At 36.0% G+C, this 15,890-nt stretch overlaps 1 protein-coding gene across 1 annotated transcript; it reads right to left on the minus strand.

Annotated features, from left to right (window-relative positions):
• Positions 1 to 2,393: 2,393 nt before the first annotated feature.
• Positions 2,394 to 7,627, minus strand: LOC128997326 (ribitol 5-phosphate transferase FKRP). The gene is made up of 3 exons (XM_054422959.1): positions 6,690 to 7,627; positions 5,299 to 5,560; positions 2,394 to 4,553 (listed from the first exon to the last, which is right to left on the minus strand). Exons 1-3 carry the CDS (start codon positions 7,440 to 7,442, stop codon positions 4,003 to 4,005), a joined length of 1,566 nt encoding a protein of 521 aa, XP_054278934.1. The 5' UTR covers positions 7,443 to 7,627; the 3' UTR covers positions 2,394 to 4,002.
• Between the last annotated feature and the right edge of the window lie 8,263 nt (positions 7,628 to 15,890).

The raw sequence follows: 15,890 nt of genomic DNA on the forward strand, positions 1-15,890 counted from the left end.
AATCTTACCCATTCAGGTAAACCTGCTACTCCAACAACAATTAGCAAATTTACAAGTTTAATTAGATAAAAGGGTCTTAGAGTTTAAATGATTTATCATTAATTTTATATTAAACTTTATTAACATTTATTAAAATGATTGCTAACAATTTGACACTTTATCAAAAAATATACAATTAACAAAAATTGGTGGGAAAATGTTAGAAACCGTTATATACATTTGGCACATTGTCATGGAACGCACTCAAATTACAAACGTATCATATATAACATCTAAGTACTGTAGACCCTAGAGACGATGGGATCGAATGATGATAGTTGGAAGTGGAAAGAATTAACCTATTTTCTTGTACTTACTATAACTGGTCAGTATCATAGACACACCAGGCATCCCACTTTCATGGTAATTAAACAAACACCATTAATATTTGGATTGAAATAAGCCCCCATGGTTAGTGTAGTCAAAGACAGCCTAGGGCAAGGCCACACTAAAAAACAGGCCGCAATGCTCGTCAATCATGACGTCACGATAGAAGACGGCAATGACGTAATTAAGGTTATATTTTTGTTTTCCATGAAAAGATTAAAACAAGCAGCTGATCACAAACGGCAAAAATACGTCATTGCCGTCTTCTATCGTGACGTCATGCTAGACGAGCATTACAGCCTGTTTTTTTAGTGTGGCCTTGCCCTGGGTAGTGCAAGGCCCATTTCGTAAATTCACAGGCGGGCCCTTGCTACCAAAAAAGTAGTACGGTAGCTAACAAAAATCTCAATTTACAATGTTAGTATTTTTACTCTCTCTTTTTCTTTTTTTCTTAATTTACGTAAAACTCACACATTAAAAAAAATGTTGTGCTTTCGACCAAGCCTTGGGCCCCCTGAGGTGCAGGGCACTAGTAGCCACACCTTTGCCACATGCATAAAGTCGGCTCTTAGTGTTCTCATCTTAAAACAGTGATATCATGGACAAAACTTGCTCCCTTAGTAGATTTCTCATCGTAACAGATGAAGCCAATTTTATTGTTAGTTCTGTCCGGTACACTGTAGATTTTGTGTTTTGTTTTCAATTTGTTTCTTGTTATTTCAGTAATTTAAAACATGGTTTAACCAAATAAAATGATCCAATCATAAATAATAACTCATCCCCTAGTTATATAATCACAGTAAAGTACGAATCATGAAATGAACACTAAAATAATGTAAACCCTATTTCGTCGACACTAGTGATCAGTGTCACCAGACATCTACTAGACACAAAGAACAAGCTTTAAAATTTACAATGGGATGAGAAGTCTACTTGTGTTGGGTGATATGGTACACTAACATTTTCTGATTAGTAAATAACACTAATATCCATCGTTCACTCAACCCCATGGATTATCCAGTATATCAAAAGCCATCTGATACGCAACTTGCACTACTTCTAGAGTCATTTAAATCTGAAAAAGGAAAGGAAAATTCTGCGGCTAACTATAAATTTAAATACAGCAATGAGAAAATTAAACAATAACTTAAGAAATTTAAAAAAAGAGATTTGGGGTTTTATGATACCGGTTCAAATTCAAACCCTTTTATTTGTTACTATTGTACAGTGTTTGTTGTTTAGCGAACTTCACCCCTCAGTCAAATGACAACTGGGTTCGCATATGATTCATCTCAAGGTCAAACCAGAAATCTACGATTTAACCATTTTAACTACTGGGCCACTCATACTCATTTACATAAACATAACATAAGAAAATACCCCCATGGCAGCAAACCTGCAAACTCAGCGAATTTCCCCCCCTTTTAAAAATAACATTAGGTTTAATGAGCGCATAGATTTCCTGCTACAGTAGACTCCCTCTTATCCGGACTCCTTGGGACCGAGGCCAGTTTGGATAACGGTTTTTCCGGTTAAACCGACGTCCCCAAAATCTCGTTAACACGGACCGTTTAAATGCATAGGCCCCTACTCTATACAGTATTTTACTTAAAATTAGGAGAGCATTGTATTTAGACACGTAATCACTGGTCTCAAATCTTTCCCACAAGAACAGTCGTTTCAATACCGCCCACTTCCTGCCGATCTAGTCCAGTTAAACCAATGTGCTGATAAAAATTATCCGGATAAAGAGATGTCACTTCTACCGAGTGTAGTCTGGTTAAACCGATGTCTGGTTAAAAGGTGTCCGGAAAAGAGGGTGTCTACTGTACATGGAAGGTAATAAAGTGTTTTATCAAAACACAAATCTTAATTTGAAAAGAAAAAAATTGCCAAATATAATCAAACATATCTATAGATAAGCCAACAACAATAGTTAGTCTCCATAAGAGTAACATGAGTATAAGTCGACAGGTTTTTTTCTCGATAACCAGTTAGCATACAACAAAGTTTAAGTATGCTTAGTTGTTTTTTAGGCTCTACAAAATGGTTTAGAAAATAATAATAAAGTTCTATCTTTAGGGTCAAAATGGTAAAAACTACTTTTCACCCCATTAAACACTGTTCCCATAGCTCAATAATGCTGGTTTGCGAATTTGTTCAAATTAACGATTGTTTACACGTTTGCACCCAAGTAACATACAAATAAGTTTATTTTTACTGAAGATATTGTGCTAACAGACACATGCACATACACACATATCTATACGTTTAAACGGATGGCTATTTGTCTTCTGGGGACATCAAAACAAAAAATAAATCACTCTGAATGCTAGGTATGAGACTAACGGTAATGGCTTATTACCTATATGGGAAATTCAATAATACAGTACAGATTGTATCTGAATAAATGTTATGACAATGCTATGGCATTGAATAATTTAATAAGATGGTGGTATACAGATTTGGCTGTGAGGCCCCAGCATTAGAATAGACCATAACTTCCTCTGCTTATCATGACTAAAAGATACGCTTTGTCAGTTAAAATTTATTTGAAACAAGAGAATCACAATGAATCTAGCTGCTGCCATGAGTACAATAACTTAAAATATCACAGATGCCTTGTGTAAGACTATATGGTAGGGTATTTTTTCCCACAGTGTTTAGGAATGACCTATATTTTGATATTGTCAATATAATGAACAATAAAGATAAAAGTGAAAAATTTTATGATGAAAATTGAAAATATACCATCTACGTTAGTAGTATAACTTTGCAGGGAATTTAAAAACAAAATTTCCAACAGATGAAAAGAATCAGCACCAAAAATATGTGTTTAACATGAACATCAAACAACAGAATATCAGGGACCTGCTGACCAGGTGATGAACTTGACCCCCGAAGAGGTTTATAAGGGGTACCAAAGAGGTACTTTTAAGGTTACTGTTATGTGATTAATATACTGTACTTGGACAATAAAAAATCCTAAACCTTGTCCCATTCAAAAGTAAAATCTCAGTTGCGCTACAACATTATCACATAGGTTATAACAAAAATAAACAATCTTTTCTAAACTTAAGTTGGACTAGTACGTGAACACTAACATAATTAAAGTATGGCACATAAATAGTCGCTAACTGGCTTAAAAATAGGTTACTTATTGGTTATACGGAAAGATAAATGCCTTTAAAGATCAGTAGGGTAGGGAGTTTAGAAAAAACCCTGTATATGAAAATTCATTACGGACATGTATGAGTTTCTGTAAAATAGGATAAAAAATTAGTCAGTTAAAAGGAAAATTGTTTTTAGCCCTTGGCATTTCATCACAACACTTTGCTTGGCTTTAGGCTCTTAACGGTTATTATTAACGCAAATTTATCCAATGCCTGGGGCCTATATAATTTGGCATCCATAGGGTAAAGGGCAATTAGCATTTATCGTTGACTATTAATAAGGATAAGCTGGTATCCTTTTTAGGTAACTGGTTTAAATAAAGTTCTAAAATATACCATGCAAAATGGTTAGGTTCTCTAATATGTCAACATTATTTCGGTTCAAATGTAGTTTGATGCAATAAAAAATTTGTAGAGCGTACCAAAATCTTTTTACAAAGCCTTACCAAATCAGCTGATCGGATTAACTCTTAACCGGTCCTCTGGACATACCATGGATTTCCATTTTGCGAGGATTAGGATACTCGGGGTGTTCAATAGCTCCCTCTCCGAACTTCAACTCTAAAAAGTCGTGGATGTTGTTCGGCGCAGAGACGGGACGCCCTACAAATTCTATTGTTGATAGCGGTTTCAAATAGTGTTCGGGAAACTCCATATCTTGCCGGTGAGTTTTGAACCAAGTGTCTTTTGTCATTGTGCCGTTTCTCGAATAAAACGGGAAAATGTCCACATGCAGCCGGTTCACTTGGCTGAATTGAACCCTGTAAAAGTCACCTTCAATTGCTTTCTCCCAGACAAAGCCTTGCTGGTCTGTGATGGGTTTGATGCCGGCTCGCAGTAGCCAGGTGCATTTTGTGATATCCTCCTTGTAAATTCCGATGTCAACGTCGTAGTCCCAGGGCAGGATGTCTCCTGCTCTCATGGCTCCAAGCAGACTGCCTCCCTCCAACCAATACCTCACACCGGCTTCTTCCAACTGCTCGAACACATGTCGCGCTGTCCTTCTCAGACCAGCTGAAAACCAACACTTCGTCAGTTTACCTTGGATTACATTTCTCACAATCCACCACAAATCCCAAAATCAGAGAAAAGATTTGGGATGTTATAATTTATACCTGTCAATATGTTATTATACCTGTCATATGTTACAGATGTAGTAGCTTTTGATGAATATATTAATGGTCCTAACTCAAACAGTAAGGTCCTACAAGGGAGAAATAAGTTATAGAAACAACATAACATGCAATGGTACACTAAGAGGTGTCTAGCAGTAGTCGCTGGAGTCTAGGGCAAAGTTCAACACTGCCCCCCTCGTCCTAATGTAGTAGCCTACAACCCTTACAGTGGAGGAAGACCCTGAGCGGTAGGAGTTTCCACTATTGCTTGCCACTCTCTCTTGGGCTATTCCTTGATCAGCACAAGTATAACTTATTTCCGGCACAGCATACTAGAGTTGAAAGCATACAGTGCGATAAGAAGTTTAATCTGTACCTTACTTCTCGGTTGTCCTACTATTGTTATTTGGTAACTTTTTTCAAAGAGTCCCACCTACAATGGCTGAAAAACAAATGAGAATAAAAATGAAAGTTTTCTACATTAAAAATGTTTGGGATGCTTTTAACTCTAAACACCACTAATAGACATAACCATAGACCAGTAGGTGTCAAAGGAAATCGAAAATAGTATATGTGCCTGAGAGTAGACTCTAATGTTAAACCTAGTGTTTGTAATTGTTTCCATAAGATTATGTTACACTAACCTAGACAACATGGCGGTGTCCACTTCCCTTCCCACAAGTACTGAGGCGTCTCGTCTACAATGGAACCAAAACATCTCGGTGTGTCACGCTTGCAGCCGTACCACTCAATAACTCCATTTTCTCTGACCACCTTCTTAAGTTCCAAGTTATGGAACATTGATTTCTGACGGTCTTTATCAGCCTGTTGCGCCTTCCATTGATTATGGTGGCTTTTCAGCAGTTTTTTCCCACTACTCATTTGTAATTCATCAGCTATAATCACCTGAAATGAAGGTTTATTTAAAATTGCAAAGCTTTACAGAAAAAGGAAATTTAAAATTGATAAATTTTCGCTAAAAATGAACTTTTGGAACATGTGTTTAACTTAGTCTAAATTGTACCTATTATGGGATCCAAAAAAGGTGTAGGTACCCTAGCCTAAACAAAGTCGTGACTTTCCAAGCGATACCCTATTGGACTACCACTCATCCTTCACTCATATTTGGGTTAAAATACGCACATAGTGGCGTCCCCATCTTAAATAATTGATAATTGATAATTGATAAACTAATGTAACTTAGATGACTAGATGCAAAATTTTAAATCATACTAGGTTTATGCTGAAAAATGGGAAAACGTAGGTGAGGTAGGCCTACTTTGGTATTATCCGGAGACCACTTGTTTTAGAGGGATTTTTTACCGCACACCAAAAATAACGACATATTTGGAAAGAACATACGGTACTTCAATTGACTTACTGTACAAATTTGACATGATTTCGATTAGCAGCCTTTAAGTTCTGCCTCCCAGAAGAGCGATGTCCAGCGAGGATTGAGTTAAATGGGTCACCGCCGCTAGCTGCCACACGTACTCTGCCTGGTAGGTATACAGCACGCCGCGGAGGTTATGTTAGGCTGGGTTATCATAAATATGTTTGTAGGACTTTCCTCGTTTCGTTATGAATCTAACAATAGGCCTACCATAGGTGTAACGATACCAGAGGTACCTAAGTGGTTACATGTTACAGTACAGGTGATGCGCGCGTTCCGGTCAAAGACCTGACCTTGGCCTACATGGAGAGGATTTGGCGGGAGAAAGTATGACTCATCTGGTATCGTTCGATTCATAACCTAACCTAACATAATCGCTGCAGCCCTATATAAGGGTGGCATCCGGATAATACCAAAGTACCCAACGTAGTTGACTTAGTTCCTAACTTTAAAACTAGGCAACTTATCAAAGTGTTTAGGCTATAGAAGATGTTTAGGGCTAGGCTCCGTGCTAACTTAAGCCCAGTGTTTGGTTTGGCCCATTAGGCTACACCGTAAGATGACATTAGTAAAAAATTTATCTTTTTTAGAAATGTGTTTAATCCGCCAAGTTAAGCCTAAGACATACCTTTCTCCACTTACCTTAACAGACATTGAAGATAATTGTATAAACAGAGAATCAGGAAATGGTAGCATGAAAGGATCTGTCACCCTGTAGAGTAATTTACTTTCTAAAAATAGGGCATGCTTCCCCTTTACAAAGTCACATTCTTTTGTAAGCTGTGAACTGTCGAATCGAATGAACCATTCTCTTATATCTAAATGTATCTTAAGACATTTCAATTCTTTGGATTTATAAGGAATCGCAAGAATTGTGTCATTCTTCAATGAAATATCAATTAGCTTTTCAGCTATTTTTTTGTTATTCAAGCGGGTTGAATCAGGTATAAACAATGTATATCTGGTTTCTATATGTAGGATTGGAGTTCTGTCCTTTAAACTTCCTGTAAGATTAGGTTTAGTTGACACAAATTTCACAGTGCTGGCATTTGTCTTGTTCAGTATTATTGGTGGATAGAAAGGTGTATCCGTTATGATTAGAATATTCACTCTTGGATAAATGTTTAGCAAGCTATAAACTGATTCAATAATGTCATGATCAAATGGTTCAAAGGATCTCATAACAAACGTAATCTCACTTTGAACTCGATTGATATGTTCTGGACTTTTGCTAGCAGGTACAAAACTTTTTATTTTATTTTCCAAATCCGGTAATTTGGTGTCACTTTTGGATGATTTCCCGTGCAGGGCAAAGAACTTCCATATAAAGAAAACTGATATAAAGTTTAAAATTATAAGAAATGCTGTGATTGTTTTGACAACCCTAAAGCGCATAGTTTATAGTAGGACTAGACCTAGTTGGCTATTACAATATCTTGACATAAGTTATCAACAATATTATTCTTATCCAGCATTCACGACTAATACAACTGAGAAATACTTAAGGTTATAGCACAAATAAGTCTTGATTTCTGTAAAAATCATTATAAGTTTCTTAGGTAAAAGCTAAACACACACATTACATTTCATGTTTACACACTGATAATGCAACCTAAGAACCAAACCAACCAACCTCTAAAAACAAAAACAGATCAGAACAACAGAATTTTTTGACAGCCGGAGCAGAGTACGCTTGACAGCCAGTGTGACCAACATAGCAACTATGCGAACAGAGAACGGACAACAGTCTCCAATGAATATATATTCTGGCATATATCGTGAAATGTTTAATATTGAATGGTATTGTGTTTTGTGTTCAATAATAAAATAGCTGCATATGTGTATAAAACTTATCGAAAAGATATAAAAAAAGTGTCTTAGGCTCAATAAAACCATTGAGTATACACGTAAGTTGTGTGTGTGTACTTAAACTAGTATTAAGTTTCTGACTGTTCTATAGCAACTGAGATAAAAGTTTGAGTCTGCTATCACCAATGGGCATGGTCCGACGAGATACTCCCTACATACTAAGGAGGAATTTATATCATTACGTTGCAAAGGGTGTCAGATTTATAATTTTAATTACAGTCAATAAGTTAGCTTACCTATCCTTAGAGGGTTTTTAGAGAGAATATGTCCTACATCACATCTGAATTCTGAATAAGGCAAGAAGGGACTGTTAAGACCAGCACTACGGTCCTTTCCGTGTCTTTAAAAACTACGATTATTTGAATCATGTAGGCTACGACTTTAGCGAAAAGCTTCCCCCCACCGATGTTTAATCTATGACAACAACAACAATATATATATTTTTTTATTACCTAAAGAATAAGATATGTAACAAAAGACATATCATGCCTGTCCCGAACTTAACTATATTGTGTAAGATCCCATTCCAATATCCCTCAAGGATATCGGCAACCACCATGATCAGCGTTTTGGGATACGTTTATCGGCAGAATCCCTTATCTCCGATCGAACTATATACATGGAAGTACCGGTATCATACAAAATGTTGGTGGTGAAAATCTTAAAAATTTAGGCTAGGTGGGCAATGGAGCCCCTACTTACGTACTTCTCATATACTAAAAGGTGCAATCCTTTAGGAGGGGTCGCTATGTTTTACAGTAACTTATATATTTTCAAATTTTGATCAACGTATTTATTTTGACTAAAAAACTGAATAAATTAAGAGAAATCTGTAAACATTAATATTATTCCAAAATTTTCACTTAAAGTGTTTTCTCAGAATATATACCTAACTGATTCTTTTCATATCACTTTGAGCAAGTGATGCTATGAGGCGATCCCTTATTTACTTAATATATCCCTAAGATATGCCATTTAAATACTATGGGATTTCCCTCAGATATTCTTATAGAACCTGCGCATAACTTTGCACATAGTGTGTGATCACTACCACTGTAGTATATTTCTCTACCCTACCTCAACACCAGTGTGTAATATAGACAATGTGATAAAAGAAGGTAGCTAATAAAATGTGAATAGGGCCATACAAAAAATCTTGCTAAAGAATACAGGCAACAAAAAAGGCAATTAAATTCAAAAATTCATAGTCTTTGGTACTAAATGATTAGATCTAGACTATAGACACTAACATCCTTTCTATATCGGCTAGGATTCCATATAAAAACTTGTGCACTTTCTGTATAAATGTCAGTCTGGCACTACACAAAAAATACCATCTAATGCCCAAGTGATCAAAATCTATCCAAACACCATCTAATACACTTCTCCTAAGATTCTAAAAGAACAGCTGTATTTTCTGTTTGCCTGGCTGTATTACAAATACATCGTCCTCGGTCCATTTTTACTTTCTCCCCCTATACCATAGTATATGGAGAAAGTATTGTTTTCGTCAAAATTTTCGAGTTTGAGTTTTGAGTGGATATATTCGTTTTGGGTCCCCCTGGACCCAAAAAAGTGGTTTTCAAAGTGATGTCTGTGTGTGTGTGTGTGTGTGTGTCTGTGTGTCCGTGTGTCTGTGTGTCTGTGTGTCTGGATGTGTACAGAGCTAGAGACTACACCTGTGGTCCGATTTCGATGAAATTTGGTATGTAGGTTCTAATTCATGGTATCTCCAGGCGTTTTTTTCATTTTTTTGAAATTTTGATTTTTAATGGGGATTTTCCCATAAAAACCCATAAAAAACCGGAAAAATCGGATTTTCTAAAAAATGGCCCGAACGATTTTGATAAAAATTTAGTATGTTGTAGCCCTTTAAATTCTGAACAAAATGGTACAAATCCCATTTCTGTAAAAATTACGGTTCAAAAGTTATTGTAAATTATATTATTTTCCTATAAAACCCCATAAAATAACGAAAAATAGGATTTTAGACAAAAATCCGGTTTTTATTTGACATAGTATGTTATGGTCCTTACAATTTTGATAGTTTTTTTTCATTTTTTAGAAATTTTTATTTTTAATGGGTATTTTCCCATAAAACCCCATAAAATAACGGAAAAATAAGATTTTCCCAAAAATGGCCCGAACGATTTTGATAAAAATTTAGTATGTTATAGTCCTTTATATTCGGAACAAAATGGTACAAATCCCATCTCTGTAAAAATAACGGTTCAAAAGTTATTGTAAATTATGTTATTTTCCCATAAAACCCCCATAAAATAACGGAAAATCACATTTTCCCAAAATTGGCTCGAACGTTTTTTTATAAAAATTTAGTATCTTATAGTTCTTTAAATTCTGAAGAAAATTGTACAAATCACATTTCCGTATATTTACTCTCACCGCTTACACATGATAAAGGTTGTTGACAAACTTATGGGAGAAAGTATGTGTCAGAATGCTGATACCGTTTATTTATAAATAAATTATGAATCATTGGAGATGGTACGCCACCTAGGTGCGTATTTAACCCAAATATGTGCGAAGATGAGTGTAGAATGGTGTGAGATGATCAGTGTAGCTTTTTTACTGACTAAGATCAGCTGTTTCTTTAGCAAGGATCATTTATTTGCCGAACGATCAAGAACAGCTGATCAGATCTGGCTGACAGTGCAGTATTCATTCAGTGTGGTGGCCACTCCTCGGTGACATGACCTCTACATATCTCTACGTCTGCGCCTTTCTTGGTCCTTGCTCCTTGCACCACAATCGCTGTCACCCCTCCAGGAGTGTCATGCATTGTTCCACATCCATCGCTCTGATAAAATCTGTCTCGGTAGCCCTAAAATATGTTGCAAGCTGTTGCACGCAAACGTTTGTACAGGACGCGTATACAATACCTCTGCTTGAGCCTGAGTTTGGGCGTAGACAAAAATAATTAAATATAGACTGTCATCCGTGCTGCGGTTACCATGGTTACTGGGAGCGCCATATAGTTACCTAGCGCGTATGCCGTGACTACATGGCGCTCCCAGCGGTGTGCGCCAGAACCTATGGTTACTGCAGCACAGCTGACGGTCTATATTTAACCCTTTTTGTCTATGGTTTGGGGCACCAACATTGGAGATCGGAGTAAATGCAATAAATGCAACTGTTATAAGTTTTAGTCATTCTAAAAATTATGGCTCTAAAGTAGTGAGGTTGGAATGTTTCTGGTCCAAAAGTACAAAGTTGGATAAACATGTGTTGGAATTTAAATGAAGATATGACACCACTTCCACATAGTTTAACCACATCAGCTTGGTATATATTAGGTTATATTAGATTGGTATCCAATAGCCAATGATAGTATATATACTTTTTACCATAGAGTGGTTAAGGTGAGGTTGCATGTTCAAAAATGGATTTTTTAAGATAAAATATTACAGTTGTTTGATGGAAAAGCAATTTTAACAGATGTTTCTTTCTCCCAAAATGTTGTAAGAAATATCTGCATTTTTGAATGCTGTTTGGTTTCAGGAAACAATATCAACCAACCCCTATCATGCCTATGCTATTTAGAATGATATTTTCTTTTCTTAGGTAACAACACTAAGTAGAAAGAAAACATGGATTCTAAATTAACTGTATTATTTTAATGAACCAAATCTCTTAAATTGTTCACGCACTTTTACCGTGGAAATATTGTTTATCCGATTTTGGCTTAAGAAAGGTACTAGCCCAAATTTTTGTTTTTAATTTCCATAGTAACTTCGTTTTGATATTTCAAACCTGCACCTTGAATAAACTGTTCTGCATATATTTGGTAGACTATTAATTTTAGGTGTCAAACTCAAATAAGGTAACTCATCTCATCCTCATGTATGTCACTTGCTTGTTAAGCATAGACAGAATTACGAGGCATCTAGGCAATTGCTAGACTTTGAGTGGCTAAGTGAATCTGTTTGAATAACAGTCCTAACACAGGACCTAATTAGGCTTCGAAATAAATTCTCAGGGCACGGGTCTCTGAAAACGTCATAATCTAGAGAACGACCACTGTAAGAATGATTGATAACATTAAAAATACTGCATAACATAATTACGTAACAAACAACAATTTCACCTAATAGCTCGAACAGTTGAAGGCTACATTTTGTTACCAGCATTTTTGTCTAAAGGACATGAGTTTCTGTTCTATGATTCTGCAGACGTGTCTAGTTTATGCCCGCCTCCTACAGATTGCCCTGCGTATGCCCATGTTTCTGCCAGACATTGCCCGTGTCTATGCCCGAGGCAATGAATACAAACCCGAGGTCTGCCCCGTGTTCGCTTACCACGAACCCATCCAAGGTATGATTCATGCGCAGTAAAACTGTCGAGGTCTGGCGCAATTACGACGCACACGTTCCCTCTCGTGCGAGTGTTCGAGAAAATTTCAGATTCATCCACGAGTTGAGACCGAAAGCTGGTTGTGAAGAAGACAAAGATACACGGCTGAATTTAGTGCTCGTCTATTTAGAAGGTTGACGGTTCGATTCCAAGAAACAGTCAATTTTTGAAGGTTTGAAACAATTAATTGTACCCAGCTGTAATTGATGATTGGGCTTTTAATCAATGGTTCTGGTGAAGAAACCGGCTGATTTTATAGCCAGGCTTTCTAAGAAGTTTAATATTCATCCAAATACGCACAAAGATTTACATGATCACAGAAGACTGGATATTGAAGTAGACCTCCTTATTTCTGTCAAAATATGCATATGCATTGTTATATAGTAAGTTGCTATTTTCCCTAATGCTAAGGATCTTTATGATAGAAACGGGGTAGTCGTATGCTTCGTGATCTAAACCCAATAGTTCATCCAAGCGACCCAGAAGGCCTTTTGTACCCTGTAAACGGCTAAGACAAGCATCTTATATAAGAAGCACATTTTTGATCGACTAAACTTAAATAAATAAAAATGTGTGCCTTAAATTCATATGAAAATGAGTTCGTTGAAAGAAGTCGGGTAATAACGTCATAAATACCTAATCTTTTCTTTAAACTCTGAAATTCTTGTATATTGTAAATCACTTATCAAAATAATGCTGTTTACAATTTGAGTAATTTGCTTAAACAAAATCATCAGCATTTCTGGACCCAAAACTGCACGAGTGTAAAATATTAAGTTACAGTTTGGTCATAAAAATATTTTTGACGGGAAAACATTATAGTTAAAGATGATAAATAAAGCAAATCTTGTGTTAGAATTTAAAATATACTGTATGGATATCGAAGCACAACCTAGTAACTATGGCTATCAAAAGCAAGATGGTGAAACCCACTTTTGTAGAACGTAGCTCTAAAACGTCTATTAAAGTTGGACACGCTTCGTTTCGGCCTCAGACAACTTTCTTTCGGTGAGTAAGTCCGGGGGTATGACAAGATCGAGCGGCATTCGGCCGAGTCATCGGCCTTGCTATGGCAAACTGCAAACCTGTTCTGCAAACCGATCGCTGTAGGCACCCACCGCTCACTGATAGCGATAGTAGCAACACCGGTAGCGATAGTAGCAACATGGGGTATAGTAGCAACACATGGGGATAGTAGCAACACATGGGGATGGTAGCAAGATTTGGGGATATTATTAATACATGGGGATAGTAGCAACACATGGGGATAGTAGCAACACATGGCGTATAGTAGCAACACGTGGGGTATAGTAGCAACACATGGGGGATAGTAGCAACACATGGGGATAGTAGCAACACATGGGGATATTATTAATACATGGGTATAGTAGCAGCACAGGGGGGATAGTAGCAACGTATGGGGATAGTAGCAACGTATGAAGATAGTAGTAACATTGGGATAGTAGCAACACCGGTAGCGATAAAATAATGATGTTTCTAGTTCTACACATTGGATAGTAGCATGGGGATAGTAGTAACACATGAGAATTTTATTAATACATGGATATAGTAGTAGCACATAGGGGATGGTAGCAACACATAGCGATAAAGTTATGCTTTCAATGTGGCTATTCGGATTTAAATTAAATCCTCATTTTACTTTATTAAATCGAATAGTTATAACCTTCTAGTGATTGAAGTAGAAGAGAAAAATCAAGTCAAGTACGTCCATCCTTGTAATAAATTAGTAATTAAAATTTGAACTAAATTATATAGTTGATACATAGTGATTAGAGGAGATACAAAAAACCTCAATTAAATATTTTATAAATTTTATAAAATATTTAATTGAGGTTTTTTGTATCTCCTCTAATCACTATGTATCAACTATATAATTTAGTTCAAATTTTAATTACTAATTTATTACAAGGATGGACGTACTTGACTTGATTTTTCTCTTCTACTTCAATCACTATGTATCAACTATATAATTTAGTTCACATTTTAGTTACTAATTTCTTACAAGGATGGACGTACTTGACTTGATTTTTCTATATCACCTCTTTAATTATATGTACCACAATCAGATTCATAAACATCGTACCAAACCCAAACGGATGCTCAGAAACGGGGTTTTGCTTCTTAAATAATAAACCAAGACAAACGTTACTGTAAGGGTTGTTCACGTAGAGAATGTCTATGCATTATATAACGGGGGAAAGACGCGTCTTGTATTGTAAATGTTTAAGTATTATCTCCACTGCATCTCCAATACTCCACTCAACATTTCCTCTTGTTGAGTCTACTTCAGTATACTTCAGTATCCAATAGTCAATGCTTACACATGTAAAAATGTTACTGGAGTAAAAAAAATTAAACACGCTAAACCATGTTTTATATAACGGACTATATCAAAATGCTGAACCAACATGCATTGAATGAGCCTAAGGTTCTTAATATATTAAGTAATTAGGAAATGTTTTGTAGGCCATGCGAACGAATTCACGTACAGCTCATACGGGTGTCACTATGGCATACTTTGCAATCTCAGATAGTACTCGGTATCTATCTATCTACAGGGTGTTCATTTGAAAACTTTCCATATCTGTTGTGTGCAAAGGTAAGGCTTTTAACACTTGTTTGTTCTCATTTCCCCCTAATTTGGACATGCCAAATTCAATAAAATTATTTTCAATTTTGAAAAATGCCCCAAAAGGGCCCAATTTGGGGGGTAGGGGTGCTTTTTGAGAAATTTTCAAATGTAAACATGGGTTGTGTGATACATCAATTTAAAAGTCTAATCACCCCGATCATTTTGGTGCAAAAAAAGTTTAATTATCTTTAACCGTATTTACAGGGTGGGTCAAAACGTTTTAAAAAAGGACTTTGAAGTTAAGTACCGTATTACCCTAACTACTGAACGGAACAGCGCCAAATTTCTTTCCAAGCTTATTCTTGAGCTACTCTTTAAGATAACTTGTAGCAAGGGCATTTTCCAAGTTATTTTCTAATTTTTAAAAAATCTCAAATTTTAAGAATAAAAGAAAGCTGAAAACTCAAAATTCTTAAATAGCAAGGTATACCAAATTTCATACCACGTGAAAGGTCCTTTTTTAACAAACATTTTACGTATTTAAGTTTTCTTTCTATCTCTTACCGTTTAAAAATTGCAGTGGAAAAACATAATTTTCCATGGTAAAATTATAACTAGTTTTCTAATAAAACACATTGCACTTTGTTCAACGATGTAGTAGGATTCATAACAAATTGATCGACTACTTTTACGTGTGTCAGAATTCATCTTGGACCCTTCATCCTGTTCTTTTCTCATTGGTAACTGAGCCAGTTTCAGAAAACTTCCTAACTAAATCATTTACAGCCATATGACTCAAGGTTATACCTGGATATCTATTGTTAAACACTTTGCAGTTATCCTGGAACACTTTTGTTATGACCAATAAGTAAAATAAAGTATATTTTTTTAAGTTTACACCATATTTGATTAGGTACTACAGGAAATGGTACTTTTGAAATTAGTACTACCATTGACTAGTCAATGGTACTACAGAAAGCGGCCCACGCTTGGGTTTTTCTCATCAGCTA

This window comes from Macrosteles quadrilineatus, unplaced genomic scaffold (genome assembly GCF_028750875.1).
Source record: "Macrosteles quadrilineatus isolate MER2022 unplaced genomic scaffold, UCM_ALF_1.0 Scaffold_6__1_contigs__length_79288215, whole genome shotgun sequence".
Lineage (NCBI taxonomy): Eukaryota > Metazoa > Arthropoda > Insecta > Hemiptera > Cicadellidae > Macrosteles > Macrosteles quadrilineatus.